The sequence below is a fragment of the Strigops habroptila genome, chromosome 2, assembly GCF_004027225.2.
Source record: "Strigops habroptila isolate Jane chromosome 2, bStrHab1.2.pri, whole genome shotgun sequence".
NCBI classification, from domain to species: Eukaryota; Metazoa; Chordata; class Aves; order Psittaciformes; family Psittacidae; genus Strigops; species Strigops habroptila.
In genome coordinates this window covers 58,338,802-58,360,312 of record NC_044278.2, presented here as the reverse complement: position 1 = coordinate 58,360,312, position 21,511 = coordinate 58,338,802, and the positions used below count along the sequence as shown (strand labels likewise).

Here is a 21,511-nt window from a genome sequence, read left to right as displayed (position 1 = left end):
TCCATGTGCAAAAGCTTCCTTGTGTACGGAAGTTAGCTTTATTTTAAAATAAAAGTTAAAGTACCATGCATGTAATTTGTTTTCTACCTGCCTACAGTTTTATTTCTAGGAGATTACAAAGCCTCTCCCTGTTACCTTCGTGCTCTTGAAATGAACTGTTTCTTCTGGTAGTAATGAAGCAGGCTGCAGAAATGACTCATAAAGGAGTTAGGAGCACAGCGTATGGCAGGTATTCTGCAAAGGCAGAACTCCCCTGTCCAGCACTTCATATGAAAATAGGTAAAATTTTGAGGGAGAGATTTTGAAAAAGACAGTCTTTTGGAGTGGAAGAGAACAAATGTAGAGTAGTAACAGGCATTTCAGCTGTTGCTTGGGCTTTGTCTGCAAAAATGGGTCTTTCTCCTCTTCAGAAAAGTTTGCATTTCATTCCTAATTTGCCAAAGGCTTCCCAAGTCTGAAAAATGTAAGCAGAGTTTCCAACCCACTTTTGCCTTTTTCTCTGGTCAGTGAAACTTGTCATTCCTTGGGTTGAGGTCCAGAAGCTGGAAAGAACCTCCAATGTCTTCATGACCGACACGGTCCGCGTCACCACCCCAAATAAAGAGCGTGACTTCTCCACGTTCCTCAATATCACTGAGGCTTTCAGGGTCATGGAGCAACTGGCAGATGTGACACTCCGAAGGCTACTGGATAATGAGATCTTTGAACTGGATCCAGGCCTACAGGATCCTACTCAGATTACCAAGAGGTAAAGAGCTAAACTGTTGTCTGAGCAGAGGTTCAGTGGTGAGCTTTGTGATTTGCTGTGTTTGCTGGGTAACATTTCAAAGCTTTACTTAATTGGGTGCGAAAGAGATTTTATAATGTATTATGGTGTATCCAATAGGTGCATTTTAACTTGTGTGCAAGTTTTATAGTCTTCCCTTAAACATCACTGTGGTTTTTCATTTGTTTGTTTTAAAAGTACCGTTCCCTGTGGAAGGGTAGATTGCAGCAAGGGATATTTTCCATCTTCCATGAAGAGCATCATTATTTTGTTTATAATTTTGGCAATGTGTAGGCTCTCCTGGAGCCATCAGTTCTGCAGAATTATTGCTTTTGATTGTATCTGAAACATGGAATTTCCCACCAATGTGTTTGCTATAGCTGACTTAGCAAGCAGTTATTGGACTTAAAAACCCTGCAGGCAGTTGCAACAGGTTAATATGTTATTGTCAGCTCTACCCTTTGTGTCTCCAAAATGCATCTCTGCATTCCTCTCCCACTACAGAAATGCACTGGGCTTTCAGGTAGAAGACTGATAACTATTTGTCTGCTAATAACACAACACATAACTCTATGTTTTTGCTGTTGTGGGAAAGGGGAAGGGAAACTGTACAGAGGAATTTTAGGTGGGCAGGATGGAATAGCCCAAACTGGAATTTGCCTGGGGCATCAGGGTTGAGGTGCTGGATTAAAATGCTTCTTTTCTGAATGGGGTGTGAATGGAGCGCTTATTCCCTCCTGAATCATACCCTTGCCTGCTCTTCCTTCCTCCCCTGCTGCCAGAGGCATGAAGGGAATCACCGAGATGTTGCTTCCTGGCTAAAACATATGGAATGCGTGGTATTGTTTCCCAAAAATCCAGGACATGTCCAGTAGCCATTTTATTGTTTCCGAGGGGCATTTTTGCAGTGGTGTTGGGTGTACATTCTGGCTAAACATTTCTGCAAGGTTTCATGATGGAGTTTAAAAGACTAAAATGCACTTGCTCTGCAATTTCATATGTACACACGATAAGGAAAATCACTGACACAGGGATTTCATCCATGATGTCGTCAAAGAATTCATTTGAGGTGATATAGTGGTGAGCAGGCATAAGCATCTTTTCAGGGTTTTTGTTTCTTCACAGCCATGGTTCCTTTAAACACAAGAGCTACTATTGTTTTTACAATGTACATGTAACTGGATGTTGCTAGGCTTTTGGCCCAAGAAATGCAGGCTATGTACTTTAGCTAATGAAAAGAAACTAAAATTACTGTTGCAAAGAAAAGTGTGAGCTTAGTAATATGCTGTAATGAGGAGGCTCTCAGGGAATCAACCTTTAAGTACTTTGTGGCATTTTTGAAAAGGTGTGTGACTATTGGCAAACAAGCAACAGAAACCATCCCACACATCTATTCAAACAGGTTTTCTCCTCACTTTCCTTCCAACTCAAAGAAGTTGGGGGGGGCAGAGGAGAAGGAAGGACAAAAATATATTTATTGTATAGTTCTTGGGCAAGATGTTTTCTAACCTGCGCTGATGTGCTGTAGCTCGAGATGGCAGAAGGGAAAACATGGAAACATGGAAGATGCCAAAATCCCATTTCCTCTGCATGAATTAGGTGGTGGTTGGATAAGTTGCTGTTTCTGGTGCCCTTTGTCACACTTCAGCAACCACTTTGATGTAACATGGTTAAGCAAGACTGTAGTTTGAATAGTGGATAAACTGGTTTTTGATGCTGACATGTTTTGAGGGTGTTGAACTTTTTTGTGTGTGTGAAGTTTTTGTTGCCGCTTTTTTTTCTGAAGCAATTTTAGTACTACAAGAACAACTATTTTCCTCTTGACATTTTCCCCCTAATAGTTGTCTTTGTTAATTCTTGTGCGTGATTTGGAAGCACATAGTAGTCTATCAAAATGAAAGCAGTAATCCGCAAATCATTAGAACTATTCCAGCTGTGTCAAATTAATGAAGCTGCTGTAGATTGCTTTTGTTTGTTAGGCTTTTGTTTGCAAGAGGCTCGTCTTGGTATATTTATTTTTGAAAAATGCATTTTTAATACTGTCTTGGTCTGCATATTCTACATCCTGAAAACTAGAAACCTTTTCTGCAGTTCCTGAGGTTCTTGGGGTCACCCTGCTGACCAGTAGAAGTGGGATTACGCCAACAGTCTGTGACACAAATTGTATAGCGGCCAGAGTCAAACAAGTTTTCATATGGCTTAGCAAGAGCGTAAGGCTTGGAACAATGGATTACAAAGAGATTAATGACAATTGAGTTAATTGCCATAAAAAAGGAAAGTAAAGCTGAGGTGTTTGATAATTACAATGCCATTTCTTGCAGATATATTTATGTGCCATTCAGTTTTACTGGAAACAGACGGTAATGGTTTTTTCTTTTTTAATAGGAAGGTCACTAAAATCTCTGCTATAGCTTTCTTCTGCTTCTTATTTCCATCTCTTTCAGGATGCAGGAATATCCATTACATTCCTCAAAGGCAGAGAGGAAATTGGCCTGAGCAGAAACCAAAATTTAAAAGCTCTCTTGCTGGTGTCAGAAAGGTTTCAAAAGTATGATAGGTTTCTCCAGGCTCTAATCCCTTTGGTTTCTTTTCTTCATGTCTAACTGTGAATTGCCAGAGAGGACGGCTTTTCTTCATATGAAGGCAAAGAGGGTTTTTAACATTGATCTAAGCTGAAAAGAAACTGTTTGAAGTATTTTGAGTCATAGATGTCACTTCAGTCTTATTAATTCCTTCAGAGAAGGAATCTGAGAACGCTGTAAACCTTGAACAACAAGGAGGATGTAACTAGAAAGAACTTGCTTTCATTCCATCTGCCTAACAAAATCATAGAATTGTTTAGGTTGGAAAAGACCTTTAAGGTCATCGAGTCCAACTGTTAACCCAGCACTGCCAAGTCCATCAATAAACCATGATCCTAAGCACCACATCTACACATCTTTTAAAAACCTCCAGGGCCGGGTTTGGACTGTATCACTCATGACAGATGATAGCCTAACCTGTTTTTAAGGATTTCCAGTAATGGAAATATCAGGATCCATGCCAATACTTCAGTGTCCTATCACTGAAAAGTCTTTCTGAAGTCCAACTTGAATCTTTCGTGCTGCTTTTTGAGTCTGTTATTTCTCATCCTATCGAGTATTTAGGAGTTCAGGTGTTCTCTCTTTTTTTAGAGCAACCATTTGTGTATTTGTATTATCTTTTCTTGTTTAAACTGCACTGCCCTAGTTAAGCCAGGTTTTTCTTATCAGTCCTGATTTTAGCCTTTCTGCTTGCTCTTTTCTGGACATTCATCACTTATCCTATGTGGCTGCAGGCATGGGGTGGTGGGATAAAGGATTGCCCCAGATGCCTTGCCAGTGCTGACCAGAGCAGGATCAGCACAACCATCTCCGCAGCAACATTGGACGCTTTTAAGGTTTGGCTGGATATCTAGTCTAGGTCATGCTTTGCCAAGAAAGGTTGGACCAGGTGATCCTTGAGGTCCCTTCCAACCTGGTATTCTATGATCTCCAGGACTGCCGTTTTGCATCTTGGTGGCCATGCACTTCTGCAGCCCAGTGCAGTACTCCTCTTCCTCCTGTGAGCATGAGGCTGTTGGCTTATGCTCGACTTGTTATCCTGTGTAACCCCTAGATCTTTTCTTTTTGCTGAATGGCTGCCAGTGGAGATGGTCTCCATACTGCATTTATACAGCTTATGATGTACAGCTGAAAATACATGTAATGCTTTATTTCCACACCATCCCTAAAGTTTATGAATATAAATTTGAATCTGATCCTGTTCTGCTCATTAGCCTCTACCAGTCTCACAATGTGTACAAGTTTAATAACAACAATCTCTTGATGCATTGTGCAGATTGCTGATGAAGATGCTGAACGGAAGCTAGACCCCCTGAGTCTTCCAATTTAGCAGGGAGCCTTCGAGGGCTGCTTTTTGGGGTACTCTTTTTCAACTGGCTTGGTACAACAATTTTCACTTTAATCCAGTTTTATTAGTTACTTTAGGAAATAAACAAGATTTTCATAAATTTTGGCTAAAACATCCATTGCATCTCCTCCATCTAGAAGTCAAGTGCTCCTGCGACATAAGGGAATGATATTCAGTTTACATGTCTCCTGAGAAGTCCATGTTGGCTCTTCTCAGCTAACTTCTGGCTTGCTTACAAGGAGCCTTTCTTGCCACACGAATTTGGCAGTTCTGCCAATAAACAAGATGTATATAATTGGATGTGTTATTTCCAAAATCTGTGACTTTCTGGAGTCTGAATAACAAGAAGAGTCTAGTAATTGGTTTCTAAAAGCAAGAGGTCAACCAGTCTGGTAAGATTTTAGATAGGTGGCAAGTGACTCAGCAGAGCTAAAATCTTGCCAGGTTGACTTCTGTTAGACCTAAAGCAGAGAAAAACATTTGACAGTGAGGACATAATTTTAAGTGTGCTGATACTTTTAGGCATTTTGTTAGTCTTGTGTGTTATTTCCTTTAATTTAAAACTCTTGGAAGGTAATGTAGGGGTCACACACAGGGAGTTATCACAGTTCAGACTTGCCATTCACTTTGAAGTGCTCGAGCTGGAGGCAGTCCAGGATCCCGTAACATGCAAGTCGGGAACTGTGCTTGAAAAGAATTGCTGAGTTTTCTGAAAAGTAAGGAACAAGGCAATTGCATCTCTTTGTCTTTTATTCTTCTGGCGCATGTGTTACCTAAAAACCAAACCAACATGGAAATTGAGAAGTTAGAAGAGAAAATTTCAGACAGTTTGAGCACAGGTTACTGTTTGGTGTTGGAGGTATTGTGAAACTCAAAATGGAAGCTGTGGGACCTGGTGATATGGGCCAGTCACTGCATCTTTGCTGTATCATGTTTAAACAATTGCCTGTCTTGTTTTAGGAGCTAATTTCATTTGTGGTTTTGAGTTATAGGTTGTTATTTGGTTTGGGTTTTTTTTTTTTTAAACCAGCTGTAATTTTGTTTGGGTGTGTTTATGAAGGGAAGCAATTGCTTTAAGCCCTAGAATCTGCCTGCGTAACAGAAAATATTTTCATGGTGTGCCACTTTCTAGTAAAACTTCTTGTTTGAGCCCACAATGGAAGGTGCTGACAGCATTCCATCCCCATGCTACCATATTTTCTTTCCAGGCTCCCTTGCTTCGGCTGGCCCCTGTTTCAGCACTTGTCTCTGTGCAGCCCTGGCTGTGGTGTGGTCTCTGCAGTGGCCCTTTGTGACCCTGTGTCATGAATCACCGGGGGACAGGCAGTTCAGGGATGTTAGGGTTGGCAGCCTTCCCCCGGTACAGTTAGGATAGGTGCAGTGCTTGGTGAATTTACTTAGTTTTACATATAGGAAATTTATTCTTCATCTTAAAAACCTGTGGGTTCTTGTCTGAAAAGCCCTGCACCTGGAGCCTGCAGCCCCAGGAGATGCAGCAACATCCTGAAAACCCAGAAACTGCAGATTTTTGAGCATTAGAAACAGTCACCTCCTAAATAACAGACAATCTCTGCCTCCACAGAGGTCCCACTCTTCCATATAATGCCTCTTTTCACATAAAGGTATAAAAATTTTTGCAACTGAAAGATGCAGGGAGGGTCTTACCTTAGCACAATAGCAGGGGAGCACAGCTCTACCCAGACCTGACTGCAGATGCTATCAGCAGCGTTCATCTGTGCTGTGCAGAAATGGAAAATATTTTAGTGGTGAGTTAACTAGGAGGCATATCCTGATCCAGCTTTGTCACAATAGCAGATCGCTGCGGGCACTTATCAGAGTTGCTCTCTCTGTGGAATTTTAACTCGGGAGCAACCTTTTTGTCTTCCTTCACAAAGAGGGTTTTTCTTTGTTCTGTGTGAAAAACAGGAGACTATTTGTCTGTTTTCCTTGGATAATGTTATTAAGGAAGATAATGCTTGAGAAGGAAACAGCAGCCGAATGCTGGTCGAGCGCGTTCTGTCTATTCTGTTGGTCACAGCTACAGATCCTCCCTTCACAGGTCTAGGTTTGTTCTGGAATGTCTTCCTCCCTGTTTCACATGGCTTTAGATTTCTCTGTGGATTAAACTGAAATAAAAAAACCCCAAACCAAACAATTGATTTACTTACTGAAGCAGAGGCTTCCTCTGTCTCATCTTATTTTTAAACAGCAGGGCTGGGGTAAGGGGGAAGTATGTGCAGAAGAGGAGGGCTAGGGAGGGAGTGGAGAGGGGATTTACAACACCAAGGTACCACTCCCTGTTGTACTTCAGCCCACGCTTAAAATTCTTTCAATGGAACAAAGTCAAGCTTTTTTTTTCCTTTTTTTCTTTTTTTTTTTTTTTTTTTTTAATTCCCCCAAGGTGAATCATGTTTGGAAAAATTTACTTGTAGTAAAGAAAATGATAGAATTTAAGCCCTAATGTTTCTGGAGCTGCTGTTCGTGAGCTAATAGCTGTGGCCTGTTTATAATGTAATTGCATAGATCTTTGAATTACTGCAGACTTCTCCATTAAAAAAGGAGGAGGGAAAAAAAAAAATATCCCCAAAGCCAAGTCTGTATAAGCATAGCTCAGTAATGAAAGCTTAATTTATTTAAACTTTTTCTCTCCGTGTAAATGCGGATGGGTGACTGGAAGGAAGCCAAGTCCAAATTGAATGTAACTGGTGCTGTTATTCTCAGCTGAGTCTTTTAAGTGACCTGAAACCATTCTGCATTTTGCAACTGTTCTGGGGGCTGTAAGAGGCTGATACCTCTGCAATTCAAAGGTTTGATGATTGTAAATACCACCATCATTAACTCTTTTATTACTGATGACATTGGAATTACTCACTGAGCAAATGTATTAGTTTCGGATGCAGGTGCAAATCCCTGGGGTGATGTTGGTAATGCTCTTGGGAAGGGAAACAAGGAACATAAAGCTCATCTCTGTTGCTCAATGTACACTCATCAGATGAAAAATTTTGTTATCTCCTGGGCATTGAAATCTGTAACTCTGAGGCTGGAAAGTCATACAGCAGCCATAGAAAATGCATGGTTAAATAATAATTAAAAAGACTCCAACAAACCAGCTAATTGAAATTAGTGTCCTTTCCTAGTCACCACAGTAGTTGCTTTTGACCTTATTGTTAAACAAGCAAGTATTGAAAATGATTCTTTTTTGTATTTCAAAGTCAGTCTTTTATCAGTCTGCTCACATAGGCAATAATTGCTGTGCATGGTGCTTTTATTCTGTATCCCTCACTCTTGGTGAGGCTAACAAGAAAAGCAAAGCTTGCACTGGATGTCCTGGCTTTCGGGGTCTTGTGATTCGCTCTCACTGTTTTCTCTTAAGGGATCTTGAAGCCAGAGCACAGAATGAATTCTTTCGGGCCTTCTTCAGATTGCCCAGGAAGGAGAAGCTGCATGAAGTTGTAGACTGTTCTCTCTGGACGCCATTTAGTCGCTGTCACACAGCAGGAAGGATGTATACTTCAGACAGTTATATCTGTTTTGCCAGCAAAGAAAATGGCTGCTGCAATGTTATCATCCCACTTAGAGAGGTAGAGTTGTTTGTTTGTTTCATTTAAGGTTCTTATCTGCCCTTTTCTGCTGTAAGCATCCACTGTCACCTGACTTGTCTGCAGTCTATCATTTGATGGAGTAGGATGCTTGTGTGTATCTTGCCTATGGGATTGTTGTACAGGTTGTTCTGGGATTCATTAGGGCATGAGTTCCTAAAAATATAGGTGATTCAACATGATCCTCAAAGTGAAGTACAGACAGTTAATGCAGCAGGACAGAGCACTGCAAAAGCAGACTGTGCTCAGTCCAAGACTCACACAGGGCTCCCTTCCCAGCTCCACAAACACATACATCCAGCTTAATGTGATGGAGACTTCAGCTTGGGCCCATTCTGGCATTATAAAAGCATCCTTGCCTGGGATCAACACTTGAAGTTTTGAAGCTTTCCCTCCATAGGCAAACTCTAGCAAACCTGTGGATACTTTGCAAACTGTAGGGCAGAGAGAAAAAGGGGACGTTCTGGATGCAGTGATGAGCTGCCAAATTTACATGAAATCAGAGACATTTAAATGGAGGGAGAGTGCATGGGAATGTGGTGGGAGTAGAAAAGGAGAAGGAAGCTGTCAGCAAACACCTGCCTGATCTGCTGTGGATACAAGGCTGTTATGATCTCTTAATTAAAACTTTCCTTTCATCCTCAGCTAATAACGGAGTAACATCCAAATGATATTCTAACTGTAGCAACTTACCTTCCACTGTTACAGAAACAGAAAACACTAAGTGAACAGTGTTACATGCTTAATCAGAAACAACAAAACAACTGTTTTTCCCCATCTCCAAAAGCATGAAAGCAATTTTCTTCATCCCCCAGAATGTGATCAAGTTGATGCTTTTTCAAATCTTGTTTTAATCATACTCTCTTTTCTTATCTTTCCCCTCAGCCCATTCTCCAGAAGTGGGCCACAAAGTCATTTAAAGAAAAAACAAAACCAAAACCAAAAAAAGGCAGCTGGGATACTTTTTTTGGTGCTTGCATTGAGCTTCTAAAGAGACCATGATCTTCAGGTGGTAGGATGTGTCTGATCAAGGAAACCTAGAGACCTTATAACAGTCTTCCAATACCTAAAGGGGGCCTACAAGAAGTCTGGAGAGCGACTTTTTAGAAGGGCATGTAGTGACAGGACATGGGAATAGCTTTAAACTGAAAGAGGATAGAGTTAGATTTGACATTAGGAAGAAGTTTTTCACTGTGAGGGTGCTGAGGCACTGGCACAGGTTGCCCAGAGAAGCTGTGGCTGCCCCATTCCTGGCAGTGTTCAAGGCCAGGTTGGACGGGGCTTTGAGCAACCTGGTCTAGTGGAAGGTGTCCCTGCCCATGGCAGGGGGGTTGGAACTAGATGGTCTTTAAGGTCCCTTCCAACCTTAACCATTCTATGATTCTAGTAACCATGTTTAAAGCATGTGTGCATATGTGTGTGTACATTTTGGTACATGTAGAATATTTGAAGATCTGTAAGTGGATGTGGTGCATAATGTGTTTTCTGTAATGTTTCTGGAAAAGGTAATCAGTATAGAGAAGATGGAGGACACAAGCCTTCTCCCTAACCCCATCATTGTTAGCATAAGGAGCAAGACAGCCTTTCAGTTCATTGAGCTGAAGGACCGGGATACTTTGGTGGAGAATCTGCTCCAGAGGCTAAAAGAAGTGAACTCCAGCAACCCAGTGCACTCTAACAACTTGCAAAATAAGAACCAGGTATTGAACTTCTGGATGTTTTTAGGATTATGAATTTAATGTGTTTATCCATTGGTCCATTGTCCTGTCTTCCTTCGGGGGTTGATCTTGGGCCAGTGCTGTGTGATGCCTTCTTAAAAGACCTGCCTGATGGGATGGAATGCACCCAGAACATGGTTGTGATTGACATGCTGGGGGGAGCGATGAATATAGCATCACAGAATAGTTTGGGTTGGAAGGGACCTTTAAAGGTCATCTACTCCATCCACCCTGCAGTGAGCAGGCATATGGTGGGGAGCAGGATGAGAGACTCCTCAACGATCTGGAGGAACACGTTGACAGAGACCTCGCGAAGTTCAACAAAAGCAAATGCGATGCCTGGCAGAGTAACCCCATGCAACAGGAGGGGCTGGAAGATGGAGAGGAGCCATGTGGAAAAGGTGGAGGGGGTCATGGTGGACTACAACAGGTTGAGCTTTTATAAGTCAGCAGTGTGCTCATGTCATGGAAGGCCAAGAGTGTATGGGGTTGTACTAGCAGGATTGTAAGCAGCAGGTCAAGGGATATTACTGTTCCCTTTCATTCAGCACTTCTGAGGCTCATCAGCAGTACTGAGTTCAGTTTTGACTGTACCTCTCCACACAAGAAAAGCATTGACAAATTGGAGTAAGGCTGGTGAAGGGCTAAAAGACGTTCAGGGCTGGAGCACATGCTTTGTGAGGAGACATTGAGGGAGCAGGACTTGTTCAGCCTGCCTTCTATCAGCTAATGGGCAGTTACAGAGAAGATGGAGCCAGAGACCTCTTGGAGATGCCAGCTGAAAGATGGGTGGCAACCGTCCCAAAATGTAGCAAGGGGAAGTCCAAATAGATGAAAAGAGAAAGATTTCCCCTCAAGGGTGGGCAGAGCTGGACCAGGCTGTACAGAGAAGCTATGGATTCCCCTTGCTTGGAGGTACTCAATGCAAGTGGACACAGCCCCCAGCAACCTGGTCTGAGGGGCCCTGCTTTAAGCAGGGGGTAGAAAAAGATGGTGTGTGTCCTCCTGACCTAAATTGTTCTCTGATTCTGTTTTCATATCCTAACTGAAGTAGAGGATTGTTTGGTAGCTTGTCATCAAGGACTCTTAGAGTTTACTAACAACTTCTCTTCCATAGGAACAGCCCTTTTCCTGATGTACAAATGAATGAGAATTTATATAAGGTCTTGAGTAAGGCATTTCCTCCTGAAAGGTGTGAAAGGTTTTGATGCAAAAGGCAAAGGCTAACCCACCTGTGTGTTGAAGATAGTTGAGGATGTAGTTCTTAGCCTCTTCTCAGTCATTACCACTTTGATTCTGCATTGCAGAACAGTCCTGCCTTTGGATCCACGTGCATGCTCGGCGACAGTGAGCCTGTGCATCTGGGAACAGAGGCTTCACAAGGCAAGGAGAGAAGCGAATGTAGAAAGGACAGCAGTTATTTGCTCAATGCAGAAGCACTAAGGTCGGACTTCCATCAATCAGGAATAGTGGGCCTGGATTTTGGAAAGGTATGTAACATTTGGGGGAAGTTGTAGGGGTTGGTGGTTTGGGGTTTTTTTTGTTTGTTTTTTTAATCTGGGGTGACATTCAAACAGATACTCATTTTTAGTAAAATGAACTGTGTATTGGCTGGATAAATTAGATATGGGATAACGGCTTTTCCATTTGCTTGGAGTTTTTTCTTCTCCCTCCTCATTTCTTTCTCATGAATATTTATATTTGTTTCTCCCTGTGTGGTGAATTGAATATGCAAAATGGGGAAAGTTGTAGTCCTTAGAGCAAACTTCCCATTTCCTTTGGTAATGGAAATACCTTGTGGAATTTCTAATAAGCAGAATGTTTCTGTTTACCAGTTCTCACATGCACGTGATTTGTTCTTTTAAAATATATCTTCTTGTTCCCAGTCTAGGGAGCAAATCAAGGAGAGCCTGTGGGATGACCATTTTGTAGAATATGGCAGAACTGTGTGCATGTTTCGCACAGAGAAGATCAGAAAACTTGTTGCTATGGGAATCCCTGAATCCTTAAGAGGCAAACTCTGGCTGCTTTTCTCAGGTGGGCAAGCTTAGAAATGTTATCTGGTGGCATTGTCTGATTCTTAATACGGCAAAACCTTTAGGCAAGAAATCTCCCAAGGGCAATTAAATGTGGTTTTCATGGAGCTTATGATACTGCTTATAGGAGAGAGATGACCTGAACTGAACTAATAAGTGCAAGGAAGTACCTAGGTAGATCTGTAAAAAAATCTATCTCAAGATGACATGACATAATGTGCAGAAGAACTGAAATAACATCTTCTTCATCCGCATAATTTAAAATTAACATAATGGTTGCATAAAATAATGTTTATCTTCAAGCAGTAATTAGATTGTAGCATAAATATTGATTTAACCCGAGGCTAATCAAATTATTGCAAAATAAGGGCATCTTAAAGTCAGCAGTCCTGCTCCTGCTTCTTCTTCAATGTTGGGAGGGGAAATAGAAACTAGAGATGGAAAAAAACCCTCTTTTTCATACACAGATCTGGCAGAGCCAGAATGTGCCTACAATATGATCTCAAGTTTAGTCCTTAATCCAGTATATGACATGTTCAAACATTTGTAAAAAGTGGTGGTTTTCCTCCTTGGAGGGTGTGAGCAGTGCCGAGTACATTTCTCCCAATAATACTCTCTGCTGAGGAAGTTTCCTGCTCAATGTCAGTATTAAGGTGTTTTGAATGATGTTGTGTCATGTAAGCTTTGCTAATATTTATTTTGTATTCTGTTAGGACTTTATTTCTTTCACTGTCTGGAGATTTCGCTAAATTCACAAACCCTGGGGAAAACCATCTTGCCTACATCCTTTTGGGCAGTAATTCCCACAACACCAAGTTTAGCATCATCCTAATCCATTTTGTGTTTTCCTCTTTCTCTCTTCCTGCTGCCTTTAGATGCCGTGACAGACCTCGCCTCGCATCCTGGTTACTATGTACATTTGGTGGAGGCGTCCATGGGCAAGTGCTGTATGGCAACGGAGGAGATTGAGCGTGACCTCCACCGCTCGCTTCCTGAGCACCCGGCCTTCCAGAGCGAGACAGGGATAGCTGCCTTGAGGAGGGTGCTCACAGCGTACGCGCACAGGAACCCCAGAATAGGATACTGCCAGGTGAAAAACCCCCAGCAGGATAATGCTCACTGCTTCTTTAGCTCTTTCCTCTCTCCCAGTTTTATTGTACTCTTGAGAGTATTTTTAATGGTGGTTTTGATAAATAATGTCCTGTTTGCTATGAAAAGACATAATTTTAGCTGTTAAATATAACTTACTCTGAAAAACAAGTGCATAGGCTTAACAAAAGGCTTTGGCTTAACTCAAATATTCCCTCAGCATTTTGCAAACTCCATTTAGAGTTAAAGAAGAGAAAAAAAGTTGTTTCTGATGCTTCTCTTTGTTCAAAAGTGTGTTTCTTGCGCAATACTTAGAGACAGTGCAAAGTAAACTGGCCTGCATAGATGAGATTCCCGTAGAGCACTGGAGCAGAGGTTTTAGGAACTGAAGTTCTGCCTCTTTCTTCCCAAACTGATGACAAATTACAAAAGTACTTTGCCCAGCTGGCCAGCTAAAATAATAACTTTACCTTCTGTTCAGCTCCCTGAATTCTGATTGACATCAGACTGGTCATGCAGGAAGGAGGGGAAAGCAGCCCCGAGACATCTTACACTGTCAATCAGTTGCCTACTTTTTATTTGGGCAAATCCAATACTGTGCTTTTCTCCATTATTTCCTATTGCTCTTATGAAAAGCAATGTACATGAGCTTGAAAAACTTGTTATGCCTGTGGGTTGCAATTATATGTTTGCTGTCTATTACCTTTTTCTTGCTGTTTTGCTGTTTTAGGGTTTTTTGGTGGTTCTTTTCCTGTCAGTTTACATCATGTTAGGCTACTTTTCTTTTTTTAAAAATAGCCACAATGTAGCTTTTGTCAGTAGGATTTGCTCTCCCTAACAAATCCCATCTTCTTCTTTGCCCTTGTAAGTCTATGAACATTTTGACCTCCGTGTTGCTCTTGTATGCCAAAGAGGAAGAAGCCTTTTGGCTGCTGGTTGCTGTGTGTGAGCGAATGCTGCCGGATTACTTCAATCACCGAGTGATAGGTGAGCTCGTGTCTCTCTTCTTGCTAACTGGGAAGGGGCAGCTGAATGGCACTGGGGTGAGTGAAATGCTCAGGGTCTCCTGAGATCCAGAACCCACGGGTGAGGTGGTCCATCGACTTGTGCAGTGTGGACAGCAGCGGTGGCTGCTCAGGTTCCAGCTAGGGTTGGTTTTGGTTTGAAGGGTTTGAACTGCAAGAACTATAAATACATGCTCAATTTTACAATTTGTCTTTGTTTTTTTCCTGTTGGTCAGAAGGCAGTGACGCTTTTGCCTGTCAGGTAAAAATAGAAGAGCTTGCATGTCTTGGTTAGGCATGAGTGTTCAGTATTGGAGGCTCAAGCTGTTTAAGATGAACCTGTTTAAGATGAGCTATTTAAGATCTAGGAAAGATCTGCTAGGGTAGGTATTTCTGATCTGACCTGTCTGAGTTGCCTGGCTGCTGGAGTAATACAGACTTGCACCTGAACTGGCCCTTTGTAATGAGGGCTGATAAAAAACCCTCTGAATGTGAGATGCTGCATTAAGAACAAAGCCCAGTCCTTCTGCAGTGCGTGCCTTCTACTGCATGTGCTATGTCTCTTGTTATTTGCAATGCAACTATTTTTAAGACTGTTGTGCAAAGTCTGGCACAGAAAGAGAAGGGCTGAGCAGCTTGAGGCAGTAATTTCACATATGCATACAAGAAAGAGTTCTTGTTCTTTGTAGTTGCTTTACTTCCTTTTCTTACACAAATGTTTGATAGCTTATTCTCTTTTTAATGCTAACCTTTACCTCCTCTTAACTCTTTAGCTACTCTTTAGTGTCTGCTGTTACACCATCGCTGTAGCAAAGGGAGGGATCAGGGTCAGTTAGGAGGTGGGGACAGGAGGAAATCCCTGGCAGTAGTGGTTCTGGGAGCTAGAAATGGTGTGGGCGCTCGTGCTGCCTGGGGAGAGGGAGAAGACATCTGAGTTATCAAATCTTTTGCTTGGAGCATGGGATTGTTATACCTCCCTCCTGACACTATGATGCTGCAATTACTGTCTTATCACTGAACTGGCAGATAAGGATAGTTAAAGCAGAGTTATTCCAAAGTTAGCTGGGTGCTTAGGGTGTTTCGTGGTGCTTTGAATGCCATTCGTATTTTCCAGTTATGGATTGGGCACTGTAACTATCCCTCTTGTCAGCATTTTGGTTCTTGTTTGCAAATGTGACTTTAAACTGCTATCTCAATGACTTACTTCCATGTTTGTCTCTCTGCTTCCTTGATTAAAAAAGAAATATAGCTTTATCTGTCCTTGTGCATTTCTAGATATCATCGGCCTGCCTTTAGTTACTGATAACTTTGGTGCTTGCTGGGTTATTGCCCTTAAGTAACATTCTCCACACCCAACCTTGAGTTATGCCACTTGGCTGGCCAAATCGCTGCCCTGAATTGTACTTAATTTTGGTTTTGTATCTTGCCTGTTGCTTGTCATGGCTACAGCCTACATTGTTTGAGTGCTGATAGTCTTTGTCGTCCTGTCTTTCTGTTTTCTTGTCCTCTGTACCCAAAGGAAAGAGTACTGTGACAGTGTGAAGAGCCAGGGACTTCAGGTCAGAAGTTCCCCTGCTCCCCGTAGTCGAATAGCAGCAGTGTAGTTCTGCAGCATGGTTGCTTCACTAAGCAGTTATTTCTGCAGCTTCGATTTACCCTAGACCTTAGTGTGCCCAAATCGGTGCTTCTATCTTCTTCACCCTGCCCCTCCTCTGGTTCCTGTTGCTTGAGTTAGTGTTCTTGGCTTTGCATTTCAGTTGACCTTCTTTTTTGATTTGCAATCAGCTTTTATCTGAATTTTGTATTGTTTCTTCCTGCATAATACTTCCAAGACCCAACTTTTCCTCTTTGCACTGCCAACACTGTTGTCCAAATTTTGATCTCTATAAATCGGGTGATCTCTGACCTTGCTACCTGTCACTGTGCTTTTCCTCTTCAGTGTCAGCCAGTCAAAACAGCTACTGAATTAATGACCTTGGTTATAACAGGCCTTCTTAGCTGCATCTTCTCTTGGGCCTTTTCTTTATGACATACAAAATCTTCTATTTATTTTATTTTTAATAATTTTTGCTCTCAAAATGTAGGCAATTCAGTCCTACTCAGCCTTCTTGTTACATGACCATCTTCTTCCTTCAGCCTTGCCCGCTATGACCAATCTGTCTTTTCAAAAGTGTTTTCATCATTTCACTGCTTGTAAAGGGGAAAAGCCTGCAGGCAGGGATGACACTCATTATATCCTTATTCAGGGATTCCCTCTGTCCTTCTCCTTTCTGCAATGCATAGAGAAAATTATAAACAGATAAAGATAGAAATGAGTTATACTTGGGTCAAGAGTGGTGGCAAAGGTCATGCATATCCTATTCTCATGTTACCACAGCTTTTCCATCCTCTACATAAACCAGCAGTCAGTCTTACTCTATCTTTTAGACTGTCATCATCTTGATATAATAATTCTTGAAACACTGAAAATCTAATTTAATTTCTCTGATTTGCCTTTTCAGTCTTGGAGATGTCATTTAGTTTGCATTTTGGGTCATCACTTTTTAAATGGATACCCTGGTATTTTTTCTACCTCATCATGGTTTCATGCTATAATATGTTAGAGATTCAGTTGCTCAGATTTCGTGGTTTCTGGGAGCCTAATGAAAAGGTGGGCATAAAAGTCACTTTGCATACACCTGCTTGACTTTCATCTACAGTGTCAACCCTTAATTATAATAAGATCTATGAAAGATCTGGACAGCACTACACATTCCTTTTAAACCCCTGATTTTGCCAGTGCTGCCTAAGTCTGGAATGATCTTCCTATACGTGTCTGCCTATGTCTCTGGCTTCCTTCAAATACCCCTAAGCCAGCTCAATCTTTCAGATCAATGTTAACTATGGCTATTAAATTATTTTTATTAAGCTTGTTAAAAAAACCCCAAACAAGTGCCCTCTGTTGAGTAACCTCAGTCTGTTTTCTCCTCTATTTTCTTTACCCTTTTATTTATGACGTGAGAAGGCTTTCTCTTCAAAGCAAAGCACCATGCTTGATGTGTTTCTCAAGAGCTCTTTGCATGTCCCTGGGCACTTATTTTTCATTTGTGGTGCTGTAATGTTTGTTCAGTCACCAGCAGAAGCTCTTTGTGGCTTGATGTGCGAAATTCTAAGAGGAATGTCATAGCTGGGTTTTTTTATGATTTGGATGCAAAGCCGAAAGATGCTGGCTGGCTGCCACGAGTCGTCTAGGTTATATTCTGCTTTTGGACCCCAGAAGTTTTGAGTGATAAGGGTATATACGTCTCTGGAATTTCATAGTAATTAAAGTTGTCTCCTAGTATCAGCAGAATATGGACTATGAGAAAGAAATGAAGTAACTTGAAAGGAAAGAAAAAAAGCTAACTGCATTTTGTACTTGGGAATATTTTTAACTTGTAGTGTTTTCAGTTAAAGCCCCTGATGTGGCAGATCTGGTTTGTAGACACAGGCCACTTCAGCAATACGAAACTATATTGATTCTACAATGGCTGCTGACAAAGCAGGACTGAGCTAGTAGCTAAAGCAGAGCCCAGATCTGCTCCTTTTGGAAAGACTGGTTGGGACAGTTAGGAAAGCTTGTATCCGGGCATTGCAGAAATCCTTTGTTCTTTATATATAGATATATATGAGTATATGTTTATATCTGTGCATGTATTTATGTGTAAATATTTTTCTTCCTGCTTAGTGTGTGTAGCCATATCTGGATTTCCATCTTATATTTTTTTCACTTAGAACAAAAGCTCCACTGCCTGCTTGCTCGAGCACATGCCCTAGAGAGGAACGTCTTATTTTCAATACATAGATCCCAAGTTGAAATGTAAAACACTTTAAGATCACTTTTGCTAGCACTTTATTATTCTGTGCTCTTTTAGCCAAAACCAACAGCTCTGCTATTACTATTTCATTGCACTGTAAAGGCATTTAGGAGAATCAACACAGTCTTTTTGCAGGAAGTTGGACAGTAAGGATTATGGACATGAGGGTTGGGGCTGAGATCACAGCAGGAGGAAAATGGGATTTTTCATTGTAGATGTGTGCGTATCTTGTCAGTTTAAATTTTAAGAAGGTCTTGCATTTGATAGTTGACAGCGATCATTAGCTTTAAAGAATATTTTTTCCTGTGTCAGTCCTGCTAATGCTGTTTCTCTCTGACTTGCAGGTGCTCAGGTAGACCAGTCGGTGTTTGAAGAGCTTATAAAAGAGCAACTTCCAGAGCTGGCTGAACATATGAAGGACCTGACAGCCTTAGCTTCCATCTCTCTTTCGTGGTTCCTTACCCTTTTCCTTAGCATCATGCCCCTGGAAAGTGCTGTGAATGTTGTGGACTGCTTCTTCTATGATGGGATCAAAGCCATTTTCCAGCTGGGCTTAGCTATACTGGAAGCCAATGCTGTGGATCTGTGTAACAGCAAGGATGATGGGCAGGCCCTGATGATCCTGAGCAGGTATGGCTGGGCAGGAGCGCTCCTTCCATCATGGACCATTCTGCCATAAAACAGGCTTTTGGGTGCCATTGTGATATTGACTCTGTAGGCACCGGCAAGACCCTCCGTGTTGCTTTGCTGCTGCTGCTGCTTTCAGTGTCTGCTTTAGACAATGGACTTTGTACATGGACGAGCAGATGTCCTGTGACATTTCCTGGCAGCGCCAAGACATGCATTGACTGCGTCAATGTGCAGTATTTACTGCTGCTCTTTGTGCCTTCCCTAGAGTGATGAGCTTCCTGCTCCAGACTTCAAGGAGACAAAAGTTTTCTTCCTTGGGCTGCATTTAGTTATTTGGCTGGTTTGCCGTTCCTCAGATGAGTAATCATGAAAGCATTTTTGAAAAGCCTAGCAGCCCAAAACCCAATTTATTTCTAAGTCTGGGCCATAAGACTTGTTTGCTTGTTTATATAGAGAAAAGCAAAGCGCAGAGTAATCTGTGTTGCTTCTATTTTTTTTCCCTTCAGGTTTTTAGAGCATGTCAAAAATGAGGAAAGCCCTCTGCCACCTATTGGTAACCACCATGCATTCTTCAGCGACGACCAAGAACCCTCTCCAGTGACTGAAATAGCTAACCTGATTCATGACTCCTATGAGGTAAAATACTGCTCCATGTTGACTGGTCAGTTAAGTTTGAGTTTTAAAAAAGAAAAAAGGTTAAATTAAACATGGATGTTTTGAAAGTTAATACACATTTTACAGATTCCTTGACTAAGTGCTCAAATGCACAAGGCTAAGTGTGGTATAAATACCTACACTGACAGATCAGTTAAAGACTGAGTATGCTTTTTCCTTATAAAATACTTTAAATACCTTAAAAGTTGGATTTCCAGTAAATAAGAAACACAAATATCATCACAAAATCCTATAAAACTAATAAACTGCTGTTCCTCCCATGTAGAAATTTGGAGACCACTCTGTGGCACAGATAGAGCATATGCGCTACAAACACCGAATCCGTGTCCTGCAGAGCCATGAAGACACAACCAAGCAAAATGTGGTGAGTAGGGTATTCTTTTAACTGAGGTAGCTTAACATCTCCTCTCTCGAGGCAAATGGCTTTCGTTTTGTAAAAGGCACCACCAGATCTGGAAAAAGGGAAGAGTCATTACTGAGTCTGGAAAGAGCTCTTTCCTGGTGATGCTGATGGGTTTGGTTTTACTTTTGTGGCCACATGCATTATTTTCTAGGGTAGCATTAACGTTATGAAGGCTTTAAACAGTAGGAACAATGGCAGAACCGTCCAGCCCCAGTACCTTGTCTCTGACCACGGCCCTAGGCAGATGCCCCGCGGAAGAGTGTCAGACGAGAGCAAGCACCATGCGATGCTTCCCTGGCCTCCTGTGACCTGTAGCTTAGGGACTTCCTGTCTTTGTTTCTAACAGCCCTTGAGGGATTTCTTTTTTCATAGATCTGTCCAACTTGTGAACCTAAAGAAGGGGGAAAAATTGCAAAGATTTTTCAATACTGTGGTTTTCAGCTGTACCACATAAAAACAGTCCCCATGGGGCTCATGAGCCTGCCCATGTCAGTGATGACGGGGGAGAAGAATTGTCATTAACATGATTTTCTTTATTTTTAAGCTCCGAGTTGTCATCCCAGATGTTTCGATTCTTCCTGAAGATTTAGAGGAATTGTATGACTTATTCAAGGTTGGTGTCCCTGACAAGTAGGGGATGCACCTATTGGAGCAGTGCTGCCTTGGACCTTGTGTCCTCTGCCACAGCGGTACTATTTGGGTGGGATCTTCGCATTTTGTCCTTTCTGTGGCTGCCTAGTTGTTAAAAGAGGAACAGTAATGTACTGATCCTTCAAAAGAGAATTGCTTTAGTTTCCTTTCTAACTTGTTGCTTGGAAAGGGTCCATAAGAAATTCGGTTCTGGTAACTTTCACATGCAGAATAAATTAAACGCGTAGCTCTGCTCACTCTGCTCAGCAGTATGTTTACATCCTGCTCTCTTAATGCTCTTTAAAGGTAGACTCTGTTTTCCATGGGGGAAAAAATCCCCTCAAACTTGTGTCTTTGCTATTGATTCCATATTTTCTAATGGCTTAATTTAAGTTTTTTTTAGAACTAAAAGCATTTTCTATTTCCATTCTTTTCTGTCAAGCTGATGTTTGAAATAATTATTATAAAAAAGTTATTTGGAGACAGGGACATCTAAGCTTATATAACTATACTTGATTTAGAGGTCCAAGCATGTAATTATCACCCTTAATGGACCATTTCTTTTGTGTATTGTTCATAGCCATAAATACTAGGTACTGAGAATATGACTGTGGTATGTTCTTAGTTACGTAGCTTTGTGGCTAAGAGCAGCAGTATCCTCCCTCCATTAGTGGTTGTAAGATGATGCTGCTGGGGCTTGCTCTTCAGTGCTTCCCTCCTGCTCCTTGCTGCTCTGGTTTTAAGCATGGACTGGCTTGCACTCCTCCCCTTTCCTCAGTTCATTTCTTGGTGGTGGTTCCTTTTTTCGTTAGCTCCCTTGCTCCCCTGGGACAGCTCATTTTCTTAGGACTTGTTGTTTTCCACCAGCCTGTCCCTAAAGGAAGACTAATAGGTATGGTATCCAAATGGAGAGGTCTGAGGGAGAATGAGCGAGCAGGTCAGGCCTGCATAATGCTTACGCTGGATTTGCTCCGACCCCCTGTACCTCTGGTTGGTTAGAGACATCTTGGGCCAGATATGGCTAAGAGAGTTTCAGGAGTCTGCAGTGAATTTCTTCCAAGAATCTGCTGTGTCTCCCTTCAATTTATTAATTATCCATTGGAAATCGTGAGAGCACTTGGCTGCTTTAATTAAAGATTGGGTTTTTCTCACAGGAATGGACTTGGTATCATTCTAACACCTCACACAAAGCGAA

The 21,511-nt window shown here is 41.7% G+C and overlaps 1 protein-coding gene across 2 annotated transcripts in view; it reads left to right on the top strand.

Annotated features, from left to right (window-relative positions):
* TBC1D8 (TBC1 domain family member 8) overlaps positions 1 to 21,511 on the top strand; it is a 50,631-nt gene that overhangs the window by 23,528 nt on the left and 5,592 nt on the right. For both annotated transcript variants that reach the window (XM_030476147.1, XM_030476146.1), the window contains exons 5-15: positions 508 to 748; positions 8,070 to 8,277; positions 9,801 to 9,995; positions 11,321 to 11,503; positions 11,900 to 12,050; positions 12,925 to 13,139; positions 14,008 to 14,125; positions 18,323 to 18,608; positions 19,115 to 19,244; positions 19,549 to 19,647; positions 20,231 to 20,299. In XM_030476147.1, the coding sequence (XP_030332007.1) occupies positions 508 to 748; positions 8,070 to 8,277; positions 9,801 to 9,995; positions 11,321 to 11,503; positions 11,900 to 12,050; positions 12,925 to 13,139; positions 14,008 to 14,125; positions 18,323 to 18,608; positions 19,115 to 19,244; positions 19,549 to 19,647; positions 20,231 to 20,299 (1,895 nt within the window). The remainder of the gene's footprint in view (positions 1 to 507; positions 749 to 8,069; positions 8,278 to 9,800; positions 9,996 to 11,320; positions 11,504 to 11,899; positions 12,051 to 12,924; positions 13,140 to 14,007; positions 14,126 to 18,322; positions 18,609 to 19,114; positions 19,245 to 19,548; positions 19,648 to 20,230; positions 20,300 to 21,511) is intronic.